At 49.5% G+C, this 19,438-nt stretch overlaps 3 protein-coding genes across 3 annotated transcripts; 2 read left to right on the top strand and 1 right to left on the bottom strand.

Moving 5' to 3' along the window:
- Positions 1-2,266: 2,266 nt before the first annotated feature.
- On the bottom strand, positions 2,267-4,129 carry Ydjc (YdjC chitooligosaccharide deacetylase homolog). The gene is given in 6 exon segments (XM_027924320.3): positions 2,267-2,632; positions 2,635-2,951; positions 3,148-3,325; positions 3,410-3,509; positions 3,693-3,852; positions 3,940-4,129. Coding segments are annotated over 6 exon segments (1,125 nt in total). The 5' UTR covers positions 4,104-4,129; the 3' UTR covers positions 2,267-2,426.
- A 2,261-nt stretch (positions 4,130-6,390) lies between these two features.
- On the top strand, positions 6,391-11,534 carry Ccdc116 (coiled-coil domain containing 116). Its single transcript, XM_071618331.1, has 4 exons — positions 6,391-6,945; positions 7,769-8,314; positions 8,435-9,319; positions 10,135-11,534. The coding sequence occupies exons 1-4, from the start codon at positions 6,874-6,876 to the stop codon at positions 11,350-11,352; spliced, it is 2,721 nt and encodes a 906-aa protein (XP_071474432.1). The 5' UTR covers positions 6,391-6,873; the 3' UTR covers positions 11,353-11,534.
- A 5,520-nt stretch (positions 11,535-17,054) lies between these two features.
- Sdf2l1 (stromal cell derived factor 2 like 1) lies at positions 17,055-19,043 on the top strand. Its single transcript, XM_027924278.2, has 3 exons — positions 17,055-17,287; positions 17,656-17,852; positions 18,642-19,043. The coding sequence occupies exons 1-3, from the start codon at positions 17,101-17,103 to the stop codon at positions 18,921-18,923; spliced, it is 666 nt and encodes a 221-aa protein (XP_027780079.1). The 5' UTR covers positions 17,055-17,100; the 3' UTR covers positions 18,924-19,043.
- Positions 19,044-19,438: the final 395 nt, after the last annotated feature.

Consider the following 19,438-nt stretch of genomic DNA (forward strand, 5'->3'; position numbering starts at 1 on the left):
AGGACAGCACCTCCTGGCAAAACCCACCTTTGTTCTCATACATTTTTGTGGGCTTCTTTAACCCTACCTCCCAATGTGGCCCAGATCACATTGATTGTTGCCTTGAAGGCTGGACTGTGTCCCAGTATCCAGCCCTGGCCTGGCACAGAGCAGACCCTCCATATATGAACACTGAGTGGATATATAACAGTAAATCACTGTCTAAGTCATTCTGCACAGCAGTTTGGCATACGAAATACCCTACTCCTACCCAGCCATGCTAGTAGGCCACCGGTAATCACTCCAACAGGTCCTTATTACTTTCCCTTCCCTTGTGAGGTGGTCCTTGGTTGCCTGATTCTCCTACCAGTCTGGCCATACCCTCCCTTTATCTTAAATTCCTAAGGTCCCTAGGGTTGTTCTAAACATCCATCTTTGCTCATCTTCCTTACCTGGGTGACAATAGCCACTTCTACAGTTTTATCTAACATTTGTGCAGAACCCTAAGCCCTCCTGCCTACTCTGCACTTCTCTTTCAAGCTACATAACCAGTTACTTATTCCTCTGAACACCCCATAGTAGAACAAGGCCACTCCAAGGCCTCAGCCAGCAGACTTCATGAGTGTGACCAGATCACCCAGGGCCAAAGCAAGGAGGTAAATGCTAGACAACAGATGGGACTAAACTCACAGTGATTCCTGTTCACAAGCATGAGAGAAAGGAAGTAGAAAAGTGCTGTAGTTGTCAGAGTCAAGGTCAACTGGAGGGTTAGGATGGAAGACCAGCATAGAGCCAGAAAAAGATGTGGAGGGAGGTGAGCTAAAGCCATGGTCAAGGGGATAGAGACATGGATAAGTGCATGCAGGAAGAAGGACTAGGATACCTTGACCCTTTCAGAAAGCTGGGTAATTGCTGGTAATCCCAGCAATTTAGCAAGATCCGGTCTCAAAAAAATTAAAAAGACCCTTGATATGGCTCAGTGGTAAAGCACCGCTGGTTTCAATCCCCAGTAGCAAAACAAAAACAAGCCACTTGTCCCTTTAGACTGTCTGTGTTCAGAGTAAGAACTCTCTTGACACCTGATCTCATGAATTGATAACAGGCCAGGGTCCAGTGCACTTCGAATAAATAAATCAGTATGTCCAAAGCCCTGCCCTATCACTCCAACCTCTAGGTCTGTAAAATGGAGACACATGAAATTAAATGAGACAAAAAGGACCATGTAGTGTTCCACCTGTCTTACTATCCTTTGGAGTTGGGCAGAAGGACTCTTTTCTCTCAAGTTCCCCACTGTCTTCCCTGCCTACTCTGCATGTCTCAGGGACCCTGAACCAATTAATATGGTGACCCTGTCACCAGGCCCAGTTAGGAATCCCAGGTTCCCATTTCCACAGAAGACTGCCCTTCCTGGAAAAATTTAAACATACTCCTTTAAGCTTGCCTTAAAGGGGGGCCTCCTCACACCTGTCCCATAGAATGACTTATTTAGAACAGATGACCTCTTTTTAAGTAAAAATTGAAGTTACCATGCCTCCCAAAAAGCAGTTTGATGAGACAATCCTATTCCCATTCCTTATAAAAAGAATAAAGGAAAAACAAGCCAGGTGAGGTGGCACATGACCTGTAATACCAACTACTTGGGAGGTTGAGGCAGGAGAATCCCAAATTCAAGACCAGCCTCAGCAACTTAGTGAAATCTTGTCTCAAACTAAAAAATGAAAAGGACTAGGGACGCAGCTCAGTGGTAGAGTACCAATTAGTTCAGTTCCCAGTACCAAAACAACAATAACAAAAACCACTTCAGTATTGCTGGGTGCGGTGGTATGTGCCTGTAGTTCTGTAACTACTTGGAAGACTAAGGATGGAGGATTGCTTGAGCCCAGAAGTTTGAAGCCAGACTGGATGACATAGCGAGGATCTAACCAGTGAGGCACAGTCACACATGCCTGTAATCCCAGTGACTGGGAGGCTAAGGCAGGAGGATGGCAAGTTGGAGGCCAGCCTTAGGAACTTAACAAGGGCTTAAGCAACTTAGACCCTGTCTCAAAATTCAAAAACAAATAAAAAGGGCTAGGGATATAACTCAGTGGTAAAAATACCCCCAGTACCAAAAAACAAAAAAACAAAACAAACAAACAAAAACCCACCATACACATCCCTAAGCATAAACAAAACCAGAACACAGAATATTTGCATAGAATATTGACTTGGTCTGGGCCACAAAGGAGTTGCTGTGTACATTCTTGTTTCATGGTTTCCCAAGCACTGTTTACAAACCACCCAAGTCTGAAAGACACATATTTTATTTACAGCCAATCCCTGCCCACTGCCCCTGCCCAGTCAGGGGTTTACATTACAATGTGAATTGTCACCAAATGCTCTGCAGGCCCAGATGTCATTGTCTGGGCCTGCATGCAGCCAAGAGTGGCTTCCTTAATACCTGGCTGTCACTCTGAACCATGAGGACCTGGGCACAAAGCAGGCAGTGTCTCACTGTGGGAAGTGGGTTCCTGCCCAGGCCATGGTTCCAGGCTGTGCCAGAGGTTATTCTGGCCCCTTTCTTCCACACCTATAAGGGGCATTAGCGATCGGCTCACTGTCGGAGTTATGGTGGGGAAGGGCTCCAAGAAGGGTTCCAGAGTGGCCTTGCAGAGGACTCCCGGGGCCTCTTGGAGTCCAGGTCGTCAAGGGCGCAGAGCTGCACGCCATCTTGGGCAAGCTGGGCCCACAGAGTGGGCGCTGTGAGGACCCGCAGCTCATGCAGCCTCTCCCAAGAGCAAGAGAAAGCATCAGGGCCCTCACCGCAGCCCCCGGCTGGAGGCACACTGGGGTAACCAGGGTGTGCCATCAGCTCGGCTGTCAGGGCATGGCCTGCAGGGATACCTTCCAAGGCTCTCGCCAGCGCCCCCAGTACGCGGTGAGCAGACATGTGTCGGCCGCAAGTGCTCAGGCCCACGAAAGCATCCGTCCACCTGTAGGTGCTGGGGCATCAATGGCAGAGCAGGAAGATCCTGAAGGCTAGTTAGGGGTCAGGGCGGGAAGGAACTAGAGTGGGGCAGCCAGTCGATGCCTGACCTTTTTCCAGGTTGAAAAAGGGACACTCTGGACAAGTGAACCAACCCGTGGGACTCTGGGGATGGGGTCGGGATTGGGGAGTCCGGTGCTCACCATAGGCCATGACGGGAGAAAGGACCCATAGCTGCCCTGGCATCGCGCTCCACTGTGCAGGCGAAGGCACGGGCTGGGTCTTCCAGCCACGCGCAGCTGCTCACACCACGTTCTAGCGGCAGTCGTGTGAAGCGCACCCCATAAGCCTGCAGCGACTCGGCAAACACCTGACACACACCTGCTGACGAAGCCGCCTCAGAGAGGAGCACATCTCCTCATCTGGGAGCAAAGCCCCCCGACCTGGGAGCTTGAACCCACGAACCTGGGAGTACGTGCACATGCTGATGTCCGTCCACATGCGTAGGGTCCCTGCCCAGCAATTCCCGGAAGCGGCTTAATTGGGCCTCTAGCTCCTCCCGCACCTGGAAGGAGAAGCATAGACATTTGAGCTTCAGGGAGCAGCTACAGAAGATTCCCTCCTTGTACAACTGTAAGACTGAATAAGAGAAGGATCTTGCCGCTCCTGTCCCTAACGACTTCACGGTAACCTCCGGGCTGAGCTTTGGGGTCAACGCGTGCATCCTCCTGCAGCCGCACCTCCGCACCTGAGGCAAAGCCACGTCTCCAGCAGCTACCGCCTCCCGGAATCCCATCTTCCCCAGAAAGAAGCCTTCGCGGCTCAGCAGCGACGAGGCGCCTTGGCGGGCTGGGCCTACAGGTCGACCTTCGGACAGGTTGGCGTGGAGGCCGGTAGGGATGCTGTGCCTGTGGGCGGAGCAGGATCTGGAGCACAGACGCCGCGGGGCAAATGCATCACCAAACCCGCTGGATCCCGTAAGGGGCCGCTCTCACCTGCGAGCCAGCTCCGCCGCGCTCTCCGCGGCCGCGCCGTTAACCAGCAGGGACACACTGGTCACAGTCCCTGCCAGGAAAGCCTCCACGATGCCCTCATCGCGCCGCGGACAGTAACCGAAGTCATCTGCGGTGACCACCAGCCGCACGCGCGGACCAGCCATGGCAGCTTCAAACCTTTGATGGAGACTTGAGGGGTGTGGTCTAGACAACCCAGGCCCCGCCCAAGAACGCTGCCCAAAACCCCGCCCTGACGCACACGCCTAGACGCGGCTATCCTTCGCCTTTGTTGTCACCAGCTAGTGGTTCCTAATTGGCTCTGTAACCACTCCGCCGACTTTGCTCTGTTGGAACTAGTTCAAGACTGCATTTATAATTACAACAGGACGAACTTTCCTTGACTAATAAAGTGAACGGCAGAGCGGGGCGCCGTGACGCACGCCTGTAATCCCAGTACCCCGGGGGGCTAAGGCAGGAGGACCGCAAGTTTAAAGCCAGTCTCGGCAATTTAGTGAGGCCCTAAGCAACTTAGCAAGACTGTCTCAAAAAGGGCTGGGGAAGTGTCTCAGTGGTTAAGCTCCTCTGGGTTCAATCCCCAGAACCAAAGAAGAAGAAGAAGAAGAAGAAAAAAATGAACGTTGAGAAATGGGTTTTTATTTTGTTTTGGTTTTTTTTTTTGTGTTTTTTTTTTCTTTGTTTAAAATAGCAACATAAAAGAAAAAGAAAGGAAAGGAAAGGGAGAAAAACAAAAAAAAAAAAAAAAAAAAAGGAAAAGAAAAACTCCTTTACTCTTTCCAGAGATCACCATTGCTAACTTTCTGGGTAGTGTACTTCCAGTATTCTCTAAGAAGATAAACACACCTAATTTCACTTCACCATCCAAAGATGATCACATCAATGCTATTGCATTCTTGTAATTTTTTTTTTGTATACCAGTGCCTATGAACATTTTTCATGTTATTAACTATTTTGATTTTTAAAAAATTGCCTATTGTCCTTTACTTATTTTTCTAAGAAGAGACATTTCCTTAGTAAAGCTCTAAACAAGAAAATGAACATATATGTCATGATAATGGCTTAATTTGAGAAAGCATTAGCCTCTGTGTCTCTCTGGAGCTCCGTCCAAAGTAACAAGTTTTACATTTATAACAATTTTTTTGCTCTTTGGGTCCAGAAAGCCTTTCCTTACCCATGATTATGTCACTAGTTACCATGATGACAAACAGTTTTCATTGTAATGTGACTCTTTTGATTTATTTTTCACTATGGAAATCATGGTATTTGTGTCCAGTCTTTGAGATTGGTAATGTCATTTGTGTTTTACAGATAAGGAAACTGAGTGTCAGAGAGGGGAGGAGTAGTGAATCTGGGATTAGTCCCTGCAACTCAGGGCCTACATCTAGGCCTCCTCTGATCCTCTTAGTCCTCTTAGGGGAAGAGAAGGTAGAGTAGAACTTGAGAATAACAAATAATACCTCATGGAGCCTTGTAGGTATTGGAGGACTCAAAAAGCCCTTCAACCAAGCTCTTGACATACAGACTGTTGTGTTCAATCATACTAATTATTGAATTAGCAGACCTCAGCTAACTACCGTTCTCCACTGGGAAGCTGATCCTGGAAAGGCCAGAAGTCCTGAGGTTGTAAAAGTGGAAGATAGCATTGATTAAGCACCTCCTGGGTGCCAGGCACTGGACAGGGCTGACTGTCTCAGTCCTTGCCCCAAAGGAGCACCATTTGGTAGACAAGTAACAACATGCAGTGGTAGACTCTGGCATGGGGTTTGTGGTGAATCTGTTGACCAGAAGGGGAAAGGGAATGTGGTAATGTTATATAGGGCCTCTCTTAGGGTGTCAAGTGTGTTGTATGAAGATTTTATGTAATCCTGTACTCCCTATGTGGAAGGATGTTAGTCCTATTTTCAAACAAGGAGTCTATGCTCAGGTTGAATCACACCCTCAAGAAACAGCACAGCCAGGAATTGAAGCTGGCTAGGCCTGTAACTGAGAACTGGAACTTTTTCCTCTGTTCTCAGGAAGACTGCAGAAAAGGGCTCAGACGGACTCTGTGGTCTATTACCTTGGGCAAGGGGAGCAGGACCCTGGAAAGAAGAAATGAGAGCAGGAAGCCGAGGGTTTTGCAACTATCAGGAAGAAACTGAGGAAGGTGTGTTTGTATTGAGGTTGGAGGCCATGGCTTTTGCCCTTAGACTCATTTTGGGGCAGTTTAGGGTCACAGATCCGATTCCCCAGATTCAGAGCCCCTGGCCAGAGAGCGAAATCCACAGCCACCCGGGTCGCCGGTGACTGTGAAGGCAACAGAGCCAGGGGCAGTGGGAGTGGGAGAGGAGTCAGCGTGGCCCCGCCCCCAACTATTGTGTCGTAAGAAGCAAGTGGGCAAAAGGATCCTTGTTAACCAATCAGGGGGCGGTATTTAAATAATCGAGCAGGGAGCCCCCCCCTCCCAACACAATCTAGCTCTCTGTGAGGTGGTCAATTAGCGCTCACAGACCACACAAGCTAGCCGAGCAAGGTAGGACTCTGGTGAGCGGGTCGATCATAAGCCAGGGTGGGACGCCAGGAGGCCCCGGTTTAGGAGGAGAGAGGGTCAGACACATCCCGACCCAGAGACCTCTGAGACAGGATACGGCCGTCCCCAGAGATCCCCACCCTTACGACTCCAATTGGGGGCAGTCCGCGGACGCCTAGGGGGCTCTGAGCAGAGGAAGAGTTATAAAGGACACGGAGTGTGGGGAGCGAGGTACCGGCGGACCCCAGGGCCACTGACATAGTCAGGGATGGACGGAAAGAAACTTGGACTCGTGGAAGCCTGGGCGCACCCTTGAGACCCTTACGCCATTTTCCCGCGTCCTGCAGAGTGGAATCTGTTGTGGAACTGAAGAGAGAAGGCGGACAGTGGGCTTGGCTGCTTGCATTATGGCCAGCTGTCGCCACCACTCAGGATACCTGGCCGACGATGAGGCTGGCCACAGCACGTACATAGCACGGGTAAGTGTGCCTAGCAGGATCCGAACCTGATGCCACGGACTACTAATACTCGTTCTTGTTTCCTATTGATCTCCTCTCTGGTCCTCTTAGTGAAGTCCTTATTATAGGCTTGACCTGTCTACAACCCCTTGCTGGGCCCTGATCTCCCTTGATTTCATTCCCAATTCCCCTGACTCCAGTGTCACAAGAGGGACTTGGATCAACTAGGAACTCTGAGTATGAGCATGGTGTCATCTCAGAGTCCAGGACTCAAGTTAGAGAAGTAGCCATATGTAAAACAGGGCTCAGGATCTCCTGTGTTCTCTGCATCACAGCAGTGGAGACAGGGATGGCTTGCTCCTTGCAGAGATTCAGAACCACAGAGACTCAGAGGGGTTTTATCATTTGCCCAATCACACCACATATAAGGGTAGAAGTGGGCTTTCAGACTAGGTCTTGTGTATGTGAAATGTAGGTTTGGGGAACATTTCAGGGAAATCATAAATAGATCCTTATTTGTGAAAGTGGGGGTTGAACCTCAAAAGGGGCTATTGTGGACACTGTCACACAGCCTGAAGATGGCAGAGTCAGGGTCCAAACCCAGGATTAGCATACTCTAAAATGCAATTCCTGGGCTTTGAATTTAGCTCGGTGGTGGAGCTCTTGCCTAGCACACTCAAGACCCTGGGTTCAAACACCAGCACTACCAAAACCAAAAAAACAAAACTGGAATTCCTTCCACTGTTCAATCTCCATCTAGCTCCTAGCAGCCCCCTAGGACAGGGACCTCCCTCCCCTGCAGGGCATCCTGCAAACTGTGAAAAGCCTGTCTGCTTAGGTGCAGCCACCCAAGAAGCCACTGTTGCCAGAAATGGGGTCAGCCTCCAAGCTGGGTCGTATGCCCCACCCACCATCAATGGATGGCAACTCAGCTTACCGGGGCCACCGCCAAACTGCTAAGGGCCCTCAGGCTTTTGGTAGCTTCTTGGATTTCCTGACTGAGGGCCAGGTGTTAGACAGCCTACAGACAGTGGTGGAGGAGGCAACAGAGCGCATGGCTGCTATGAAGACAGAGGCTGGGGTGCCATTGGTAGAGATCCAGGACCCAATTGAGGTGCCAAGTGGTAGGCGGCCACGTGTTCGACCCAGCTTCAGCACTGTGCACCGACACCGTGCTCAGCCCAGCCTCTGTACTGGACGCCCCAACAATTACCCATCTTGCTCCAGCTCCATGTCTGACTCCCATAGCAGCCTCACAGCTGGCTGTCTGGGCTCCCACAGCTGGAACAGTGACGTGGGTGCACAAGGCTTAGGCTCAGTGCCACCCACAAGGGACAGACTTCTACTGGAGAAAAACCTCAAGCGTCTACTGCAGTTGGAGAAGAAAGGGGTGAGATCTGGGTCCATGACTGGGGCTAGTGGGGGGGATGGACAGGCCAGGCCAGGGCCAAGCGTGCTTGGCTGCTTCTGGACACCTCTCAGAATCCCCTCCCCCTCTCTCTCTCTGCAGAAAGGCCTGAATCAGCCCAGTTCCAAGAGGGAATCCCTGCTATGGGACTCACTGGGCAGCCAGGCCAGCAGCCAGCGGACCCGGGAGCAGCCATTGTCTTGGTTCTCAGGGCTGCTGGGCTCCAGACCAGGCACTCCTGAAGCATCAGAGATGGGACCTGGAGAACGAGAGCTGTTTTTCCTCAAACGAGAATTCAACAAGGAGATGAAATCTTTGCTGAGCCAGCCAGCATCCTTTGACTTGCCTGGCTACTGTTCAGTCCGTCAGCCCCATTGCACCCTGGACTTCCTGGCTAAGCACCACCTCTTTCCTGCTCTGCAGACTGTGGTCAGTCAGGCTGTGGACAAGCTCAGTTGTGCCCGCCGCCCAGATGGCTGCCCTCTTTTTCCTGTCAACTGCGATCCCAACCCAGCATTGTCATTTAACTTGCTACCACAAGACTCCAGGATGGTCACACCCACTAGGAGAAGGGAGCACTATGATTCTTTCCTCAGTAGAGCCTCCAGCTCCAAGATAACTCCCAGAAAAACCAAGGGCAAACGGTGCTCCCCCCCTGTGTCTAATGCTCAGGTGGCCACCAAACTCAGGCTCAAGGTGAAACCTACAGAAGAGACCAATGTCCCTAGCCCCTCACTTCACCCCAGGCAGGGGACTCCTGACTTAGATCCCAAATTACAGAAAACACCTGTGTTCCAGAGTTCCAGCCAGAAAACCAAGCCTTGCCATGGCTTGCATCTCACCCTGCCTGCACCTGGAATCACAGTGGAGTTGGCATCTAGTCAGGGTTGCCTCAGGGGACCAGTCCCACCTCCACTTGTCTCCTCCCACCCTCTTTTCTCCTACCTTTTCCCCATCCTCTCCTCTTCGGCTTCATTGAGTTCAAAGGTAATCCCCTCAAGAGTGGGGCATGGAAACTTGAGGACAAATTTGAAGGGCAATGACCCTGTTACCCACCACTCCTAGCAGCCACTGTCACTGGCAGGTGCCCAAGATCAAGGTCTCTCTTGACCTACATTATGGAAACCTGCTGGGCATAGTACAAGCTGCTGGAATACCAGGAATCCTGGCCTAGTTACTACTAAATATTGTCAAAGATGAATAAAGGCTATTTTTTATCCTGGATATATATATTTTTAATGTTTGTATGTGAATCTTGGAGGTCCTCCCACATAGAAAGGGTCTTGTCCCTTGTGGGGACTCTGCATCCTAGAGTCTAGTTCCCTCTAAATTCAACTGCAGGACTCTCCAGCCTCTCTGATTTGCTTAGGGAAAGTTGCCCAGGGGGACTATGTGGACAACATAGGTGATTTTACCCTGGTGGGTCTCTAGCAGTCCCCCAACTGTGCCTTCACCAAGGTCCAGGTGTGCTTCTCTCTGAACATAGGGCTGCAGCATCAGCTTGTAGAAGCCCAGGTTTTTCAGGCTCAGGTTTGCTGGCACCATGACTGAGGTCCCTAGCTTTGCTGCAGGCCTAATAGGTGAGGCAGGTGAAGTGATCATGAGGGTTGGCTGTTGAGTATCACAGCATAGAAAATGTGGTAGAGTTTATATCCTTAGTGTGATAAGTATGACTTCTATATTTGTGACAGGCTGGGCTGGTAGGGCTGCCAAGGAGATGTGATGGGTGTCACAAGGCAGCAGGAAAGGTAAGACCAACAAGATGTGACATGTCTCCTTTTCCCTCCTTGGCTACCACATAGAGCCCCAGTGTCAAGTTCACGAAGAAGAAGTCGCTGCCTTCCATCTCATCCAAGTCCAGCATGTCTCACCTCTCCAACCCCTGGTACGAGGAGCTCATCAACTTCTTGGTTGAGCAGGCAGTCTCCTTGCTCATCTGCAAGTACAAGTTTGAGAACAACCTCAATAAGCAGCTTGGCTTCATCTCCTTCCCAATCACTGAGACACTCATGGACCTTTTCCTGGGCTTCAAGAAAGTGAAGGGCTCCCATATCCGCCTGTCCTCGAAGATAGACTGGCGCTGCCTGTTGCACAAGCTGGAGGAGGACCATTTGCTACATCAGGTCTCAAGGCAGGCCTCGCGGCTGGGAGCCCACCATCCCAGTAGCATCTCCCAGGTTGGTGCTTCCCAGGTCAGTGCCTCCCACGTCAGCACTTCCCACCATCGTGTTCCCCATTTTGGCCCCTCATGGCGTAGCACAGTGCCCCTCACCCCACAATCTACCATGCATCCTGAGCCAGTAACTGACAGGACCAAGGCCCAGGCCCAGGCCCATTCCCAGGCCCGGGCCCAGGCCCAGGCCCAGACCCAGGCTTATTCCCAGACCCAGGCCCAGGACCATTCCCAGGCCCAGGCCCAGGCCCAGGCCATAGAGCCTGACCCTTCCCTCAACATTGAGCTGCCAATCCTCCAGCTACACAGCACTCAGGAGCCTACTACAGAAGAGGGGAAGATACCCACAAGCCTGTCAGAGCCCAAGCTGTCTGTGTCATCCACCACCAGCATGGGTTTCAGTCCTCCGGAGTCCAAGGAAATGGTGAATGTCGAGGACATTGATGGCAGTGACAAAGACAAGGATAAGGACAGTGATGAGGACAAGAATGAGGTTAAGGGCACTGATAGTGATAAGGACAAGGACAAGGATAAGGACAGTGATGAGGACAAGTATGAGGATGAGGGCAGTGATGAGGATGAGTATGGTGATGAGGATGAGGACGAGTATGAGAATGAGGGCAGTGATGAGGAAAAGGAGGAGGATGAAGGCAGTGATGAGGATGAGGATGAGGTCGAGGATGAGAATGAGGATGAGGTCGAGGATGAGGATGAGGGCAGTGATAAGGACAAGGAGGAGGGTGAGCAGTATTCTGTGTATGACAGCGAGTCCCAGAGCTTCCCTGAGCCTGGATTGGAGACAATCATTAACTACTCTGTGGACATGGGCCACAGTGACCCCCCATGATGTCCCCATAAACCACACCAAGTGCTCCATTCCCTGCTCCTGCTCTTTTGGAGTGACTTCCCACTCAATTGGCCCCTGCTCTGAGCAGCGGTCAGGATGGGATGAGAATACCCATGAGAATTTCTGCTGATACTCTCAGGGAAGCCAATGAGAGAAACAGAAATAAATATGTTCATTTCTCATTCTGAGATTTCTGCTTCCCTTTCTTTTCTTCCTTGCCACCTACCTTTTTTTTTTTTTTTTTTTTTTTTTTTTTGGTACCAGGGATGAACCCCGCAGGGAGCTTTACCACTGAGCCATACCCTCAGCCTGTTTTATTTTTTTTTTAATTTTGGGACAGGGTTTCTATAAATTGCTTAGGGCCTCATTAAGTTGCTGAGGTTGGCTTTGAACTTGTGCTCCTCCTGCCTCAGACTCCCAAGCCACTGAGATTATAGGTATGTACCACCACGCCTAGCTGCTCCTGCCCTTTAGTAGCACCTTTAGGGTGGGCCTAGCTCAGCTGCAGCTATCTTTCATGAAAGCTAGTATCACTCTGACCCTGGGGAATCTCATGTGCTCTGCCTTATAATGCTCTCCTCTCACGTGACCAGCCTCCTTCTACTTTCTGCCTGCTTTGTTGTGTGGTTCTTCTCAACTCTAGTCTGCAATTTTCTGGTTCCTCAACCCTCTTAGGACTCCTGGTCACCCCTCAGTCACAGTCCCTGTGCATCATGACTCCTGCTTTTTGGAAACTTTCTCTGCCTGGGGAAGCTCCCTCCTTGCTTTGGTATGTCACAGCCTCACATTGCAGCCAAAAAACATGCAGTCTCACCCTCTCCAGCTATTCTCATGGCTACCTGTATCTCTAATTTGTGTTTCCCAACACCCAACTCCAGAAAATCTGGAGTTTCTATGCCAGGCCATGTGGTGGTAGCTGTTGGTCAATTGGGCTGTGGATTGGCTGCCCTAGGGCATGGCTTCTGCTGTGATTGACAAGTTTCTTCTCCAAGGTTATCCTGGGATTTCTGGCTATCTTGTACTTTCAGCAAAACATCGCCTTTCCCTCTGCCTTGTAGGGCAGCTTGTTTATTGCCCTATTCATGCACCTTCATTCAGAGAACAATTCAATCTCTCCCCTCTAGACAAGAGAACATGTAAAGACTCTACACTATACTTTTCTTGTCTAGGTTGCCATTGTGGGGCACATGGTGGGTCTGTTTTTGCCTCTCTTTCAATGCGTAGAGGTCAGGCTTGCTCAGCCAAGCTTGACCATGCTCAGGGGCCCAAGAGCCCATACATGAAGATATATCAACAGAAGGGCTCCCTCTAGAGTCTGGCAGGGGAGTTCTCTTGGACATTAGCCACATTCACACCCTATAATTCAGAATCCTAAAATGGGTAGATCAGGGACCCATTTTTCTACAGAGCTCTTGTGGCACAGATCTTTCAGGGCACATGTTTGACTCAATTCCCAGTCGTTAAGGCCAACCACCACTACCACCACAGCAGTACCACTTGACTGCGATTGATTAGTCCCACTGGCATATTGCTATTCTAAGCCTGGTTGATTGCTAACAACGAATGTGGATGCTACAGAGTAGCCATTATCTACCTGTCCAAAAGCAAGAAACCTATCAGTAAAAAGGATCCAAAAAAGAAAGCCCTCAGGCTCAAGAGACAGCAGCTGCTATGATTCCCACTCACTTCTCAGGTCCTATTGCCACATCATCAACGGACATTAGAACATGGCCCTATCCCAGCATCAGAGGCACATGTCCCTGGGAAGAGCTGGAGCAGTACTTTTGGAAACTATTGGAACATTGTGCTAGATATGTGTGTTCTTATCCTGTTTCAGTTATCTCTTGCTGTGTACAAAATACCCCAAGGTTTAAATAGCTTCAAACAAAAGATCATTTATCATGACATTGGGATTGACATGATAGGCTGAAGTTGCTCATGTGACTGCTTTCAACTGAGAACTAAAACATTCCAAATCGGTTCTCTTCCTCCAGGGTATCTCTCCATGTAGCCTCTCACCATGCAGTCAGTAATCTAGTCTGCACTTCCTTACAGCTTGAAGATACACTGACTTCCTAGAAGGAAGAAGCAGCAACCTCTGGAGTTGCTATGACTGGTGCTTAAAAATCCCAAAATAGTACTTCTTTGGCATTCTCTTAGTCAAAGAAAGTCACAGTCCCTGCCCAGATTCAATGAGAGGGAAATGGATTCTGTCTCCTTTGCTTACAGGGATGGGAGGAATTTTTTGTTTTGTGGTACCAGGATTGGAACTTAGGGCCTCACACATGTTGGACAAGCACTCTAAGTAATATTCCCCAACTTTGAGATGGGAGGAATTGTTTGTGGCCATATTTGGAGACTAGCTACCACTCTTTCTCCCCTCCATGACTAGATGCATCTCAAGCATGGACACAGGTTGAGCCAATCAGACTCTCTCTCGAGAATCCGAACCTGAAGACAAACTGTGGTTGAAAGGTACTGAAGATGTTATGAATAGTCCTGGGCCATAAGATGATCCAGGGAACATTTTTCTTCATAAGGGAGGCAGAAGAAGAACTATGAGAAGCCATGAGGCTACACAAGAGTCAAGGAAGAGTCACTTTGGCCTCCTCCACTTTGTTTCTGGGGTTTGGTTTCTAATTTAAATGATAATCAGAGATATTCTAAAACAAAACCCACTATATTTATTTGGGAATTGCAGATCATCACAAGGGAAATATATGTGCCATAGTAAACTTTGACCATACTTGAGGAGAACGAGGCAAAGGGAAACTTATAAGGTGTAATGAGACCCAGAATTGGTGGTACACACCAGTAATCCCAGCACTAGGAGACTGAGTCAGAAGGCTCACTTGAGTCCAAGAGTTCAACACCAGCCTGGGAAACATAAGAAAACATAATAATAATAAAGTCAAAATGAGAATTATATATGCCATTTTGAAACAATAATATTTGACTACAAGGAACAATAACAAGGGAGACACTGGTCCAAGATTGAACAGACAGTTGCTGGGCAGACATCTTTGCAGAAGTAGTTTTGTGTAAGTTTGCGGTGGTCCTTGTGTGAAGCTGTGGTTCTGGCAGAGTCTTTTATGATAGTTCTTATTATGAAGCCTGCATGAGATCCCCTCCTTCCCAGCCTCCTGGTTTTATTTACTTATTTTGGTTAGGGCATTACAAGTTACTTCATTTTGATTCTGACAACTTTGACATAGCTTACTTAGAATCCTGTTTCTGCCTGTCAGAAGAATAGCCATTCTCTTGTCCTAAATGCAAGTGAAAAACCATTGGTGACTTTCAGCAGGAGACTGGCATAATCTGTTTTGTTTAGTACTGGGGATTGAACCCAGGGGTGCTTAATCACTGAACCACATTCCCCAGCCCTTTTTAATATTTTATTTAGAGAAAGAGTCTCATTAAGTTGCTTAGGGCCTTACTAAGTTGTTGACGCTGGCCTTAAACTTGCAATCCTTCTGCTTCAGCTTCCTGAGCTGCTGGGACATAATCTATTTTCTGCTTTCACATTTTTCCTTTGTAGATAATGCTGCGGCATGGGACCAGTGTAGTGGAAGCAGCGAGATCTAATAGGAAGTGGTAGATGATACTTGTTAGAGGGGAAAATGGGCTTAGGTGGAGGTTTCAGGAGAGATGCCTTGAAATCTGTTTTGGAGTCAGGGACATCAACACTTATTTGATTAGACATAAGGAGTGAGGTAAAGAGAAGAATCAAAGAAGAATTCAAAATTTCAGTCTTGAGCAATTGGTAAATGGAGAGGCCGATTTGCTAAGACTCAGAAGCCTAGAGGAGGAGCAGCTTAAAGGAAGAGATCAGAATTCTGCTTTGTACATGTTAACTTTGATATGTCTGCTGACATGTCCAAAAGAACATTTTCATTGCCTCTCAGGTTGTACTGTTGTCCCTCTACCCTGGATTGGAGGCCCCCTCAAGTACTGGGTCTGCCAAGTCCAGGGTAGACCTTCTTAAGCCATTTAGACATTCTAAATTCTAAAAATATCAAGGTGCCTTATTTGATATATAATTCAAAATAAACATAATATTAAACATTGAAAATCTTAATTGTTTTCAGGGTGTTTGCCTAGCATGGGCAAGGTCCTGAGTTCAATCCCCAGCATCAAAGAAAATAAACTGACAAACAAACAAACACCCTAAAATCACATGCTGCTGTCTTTTTTTTTGGGGGGGGGAGGGTACTGGGGATTGAACGCAGGGTGCTTTACCACTGAGCCATATCCTCAGCCCCTTTTATTTTTTATTTTGAGATAGGGTTTCACTAAGTTGCTGAGGCTGTCTTTGAACTTGTGAAGGGGGAGGCCCCTTCAGCCTCTCTGAGTTGCCAGGATTGAAAGTATGCATCACTTCACCCAGCTGTTACTTTCATTCGGAAGGGCTTGCCAGCTATGCTTATAATCCCAGCGACCTGGGAGACTGAGGCAGGAGGATTCCCTAAGGTCCAGCCTTAGGAATTTAGTAACTTAGCAAGACCCTGTCTAAATTGAAAAAAGAAAGAAGACTGAGGATGTAGCCCGTGGTAAAATGCCTCTGGGTTCAATCCCCAGTATTCCACCCGCCACAAAGGACTTTATTCTGTTTTTTGTTTTTTTTTTTTCTCTGAGTTCAAAATTCTGGATGAACTCATTAACTATTAAATATGAACTATTAACTATTAAATATGAACTTTAATTTCTGCTTTGCTAGTGCCCCAAGTGCATGGCTCAGTCAGCTTCTTGGGTAATGTACCCCAGAGCCAGTTCCTCTATGACCCCCAGCTTAGGGTTTGGAATCAAAATCAATGTAAGAAAGTTCCATGGATGAATAAGTAAACAGTGGCATACGTTTTCCTCCCTTGAAGACAGAACTGAAAATCCTCTGAAAAGGCAGCATAACTGAAACCCAAAAGAACATTTTCACTTCATGTCAAGAAGACCTGGGACACATAGTCACCCAGGCTTGCTCCCCAAATTCCTTTCTCCCTGTGTTGTGGTTTCCTTAGACAGATTTGGGACTTTCTATTGAAATTTTGCCATTATCCTCAACTCCACAGCTCCCTGCTGTCCTGTGCTGCTGTATGACGCAGTAACTCCGAGTTCTGTCATGTAAGGAATCAAATGGTTGAGTGGGAAATTCAGAAGACCCAAGATTCGGGGACTGAGGTGACTCAGAGTCCGAGAGGGGGCCATAACCGAATGGCTGGGGAATTAATTCCCGGGTTCAGGGATCTGTTCACTTTATGACCACAAAAATCTAGTGACCCAACAACTTTAAGATCCTGCAGCTGCAGATGCAAAGTCCGAGGGGAGAGACACATAATTGAGGTCCCAGAGGCCCAAGATCAAGGTGCTTTCTATACATATATCGGTAGGGTCTTAGGACCCTCAGAATGGTGTTCAGGGGCTCAGCAACCGCAGGACTCCGCGAGCGCACTCACCTGTGCAACCCTGTGCACTTTTACCACTTGGCTGCAGCCGCCCGTCCCTTGACGTTCATTGGTGAGCCCTCGGAAGCGTGGACCAATCAAAGCCCTCCTCGTATCTCCGGCTCCCTCCCAGCGAAATCTCTGGAAATCCAGGGTTGGGTCTTTTTTAAGCCTACCCAATGGCAGTACGGGCGGAGCGCCGCGCGGGATGACGATTGGCTGGCGCGAGCGGGCGCTGTCAGAGCCGGATTGGCCTGAGGCGGGAACGGAAGAGGCTTGTTGTTCCGAGCGGCTGGAGCCCGGCTAGGGCGAGATGTGGAGCGCGGGCCGCTTGAGGGCTGCCGGACCGGCGCTTCTGGGGCTGCTGCTGGCGCTTTTGGTGCCGGACGGTGGCACTTCCAAGACCAGCGAGGGACTAGTGACCTGCGGGTCGGTGTTGAAGCTGCTCAACACGCACCACAGGGTGCGACTGCACTCACACGACATCAAATACGGATCCGGTGCGTGGGACCAACGACTTGGGAAGCGCCAGGAGGCAGAGGCTCCGAGTTAAGGGTTTGGGGACGAGTTGGTCATAGGGGTCAATGGGCCATCAGGGAACGAGCTGGCTGGGGGTCTAGAGGCGTTGGGGGCCCTCGAGAGTCTAGGACTGGGACTTTGAGAGGGTCGTTTGGATTTGGGGGGCGGGGAAATCAACAGGAAACTGCGGGTCAAAGGACTTGGAGGATCAGGCAGGAGCCAGAGCTGGAAGTTAGGGGTGAGCCGTTGGGGTTCCAGAGTTGGAGTCATGGGGCAAATTATGGTGCCAAGGGTCGATAGTTCTGCGATTGATAAGCACCCTGGGATTGGATGGGATGTCACTCCTCAGGCAGCGGCCAACAATCCGTGACCGGTGTGGAGGCATCGGACGACGCCAATAGCTACTGGAGGATCCGTGGCGGCTCGGAGGGCGGGTGCCCGCGTGGGATCCCGGTACGCTGTGGCCAGGCTGTGCGGCTCACGCACGTGCTCACCGGCAAAAACTTGCACACTCACCACTTCTTGTCGCCGCTATCCAATAACCAGGTAATCCCCCTCCCTGACACCCTGGCATGTGTGTGAAGGGCTGGGGACAGAGCCTTGGGTTCCAGTTCGAGACTTTCCTTATCACCAGCTTTGAACCTCAGCTTATACGAATTGGGAATTTCAATTAAGAAATGTTTACTGAGTGTCCCTTCTGAGGACACAGAAGTGACTACCAGGGTCCTACCCCAGGATCTCTCAGCCTAGCAGACACAACGAGAGATGCATGTCCTCTTTTAGGGGCAAGTGGAACCCTGGGGTGGGGGGGGGCATCCACACAGCCTTTGCTGTGGGGAATAGGAAACTCAGGGCTGGGTTTGGAAAGACTCGTAGGAGTCTTCCATTCCCCAGAGGGAAAAAGAGGGGGCTTCCCAGGCCTGTGGAAGAGCTTATGCTAAGGCATGGAGATCATAACTTTGAGGTGTTGGGATGGAATTGAGGATGGTTTAGGGGAGTTTGTGGAAGAAAAAGTTGGAGATAGAGACCTTGATTGTCAGCCTGAGGGACTGGATTTCAGGGGGGTTAGGACTGGGAGAACTTGGAGGAAGCCTTAGCTCCATGGACTCCAGTGGTCACTAAACAGAGTAACAGGGTATGTATGTGTAGGGGAGGAAGTTCTGGGAGGATATCCTGCTGTCCCACTTTGTAACTGTGGAAACTGAGGCTCAGGAAGGTGCAGAGTAAGAATCAAAGGACCAGTGAACTGGGTGCAAATGTTGCTGCCAGGCAAGCAGTACCAAGGAACTTTGTATCCTGTGTGTTGACCATTATCCCCACACTCTACACCCATAGGAGGTGAGTGCCTTTGGGGAAGACGGTGAGGGTGATGACCTGGACCTGTGGACAGTGCGCTGCTCTGGGCAGCACTGGGAGCGGGAGGCTGCTGTGCGTTTCCAGCATGTGGGTACCTCTGTGTTCCTGTCAGTCACTGGTGAGCAGTACGGGAGTCCCATCCGTGGGCAACATGAGGTGCATGGCATGCCCAGTGCGAACACACATAATACATGGAAGGCCATGGAAGGCATCTTCATCAAGCCTGGTGTGGAGCCCTCTGCAGGTCATGATGAACTCTGAGTCATGGATGGGTGAATGGAGGGTAGCAGGGTGGGGCAATTGCACAGCCACTCTCTGTGGAGACTTTGGGTTTGTAGGGGTCCTCAAGTGCCTTTGTGATTAAAAAATGTTGGTCTGTCATTGTGTTTGTTGTGAGTGTGAGGGTGCTATCAGGAAGTGCCAGCCATCCCTGACCCAGTTTACCATCTCTTCCACCAGCCCAGCCTGGCTGTTGAATATGTCCAAACTGAACCCAGGGCACTTAGCCACTGATCAACATCCCTATCCCTTTTTAAATTTTTTTTTTTTGAAACAGGGTCTCTCTCGGTTGCTGAAGCTATGGTTGAACTTGTGATCCTCCTGCCTCAGCCTCAATTACTACCACAGTTTGCTGCTATCTAAAACTTTTTGATGTTCTTCCCTGGGCAATTAGCTCTCCCTATCTACCTTTAGATGGTCTGATAGCAAGTTACTCAGTTCTCCAGCCCCTAAGTTTAAAGAACTTTCCTGTTGTCTAGACTCCATGGCAGAATGAG

Source organism: Marmota flaviventris, chromosome 1, assembly GCF_047511675.1.
Source record: "Marmota flaviventris isolate mMarFla1 chromosome 1, mMarFla1.hap1, whole genome shotgun sequence".
NCBI lineage: Eukaryota > Metazoa > Chordata > Mammalia > Rodentia > Sciuridae > Marmota > Marmota flaviventris.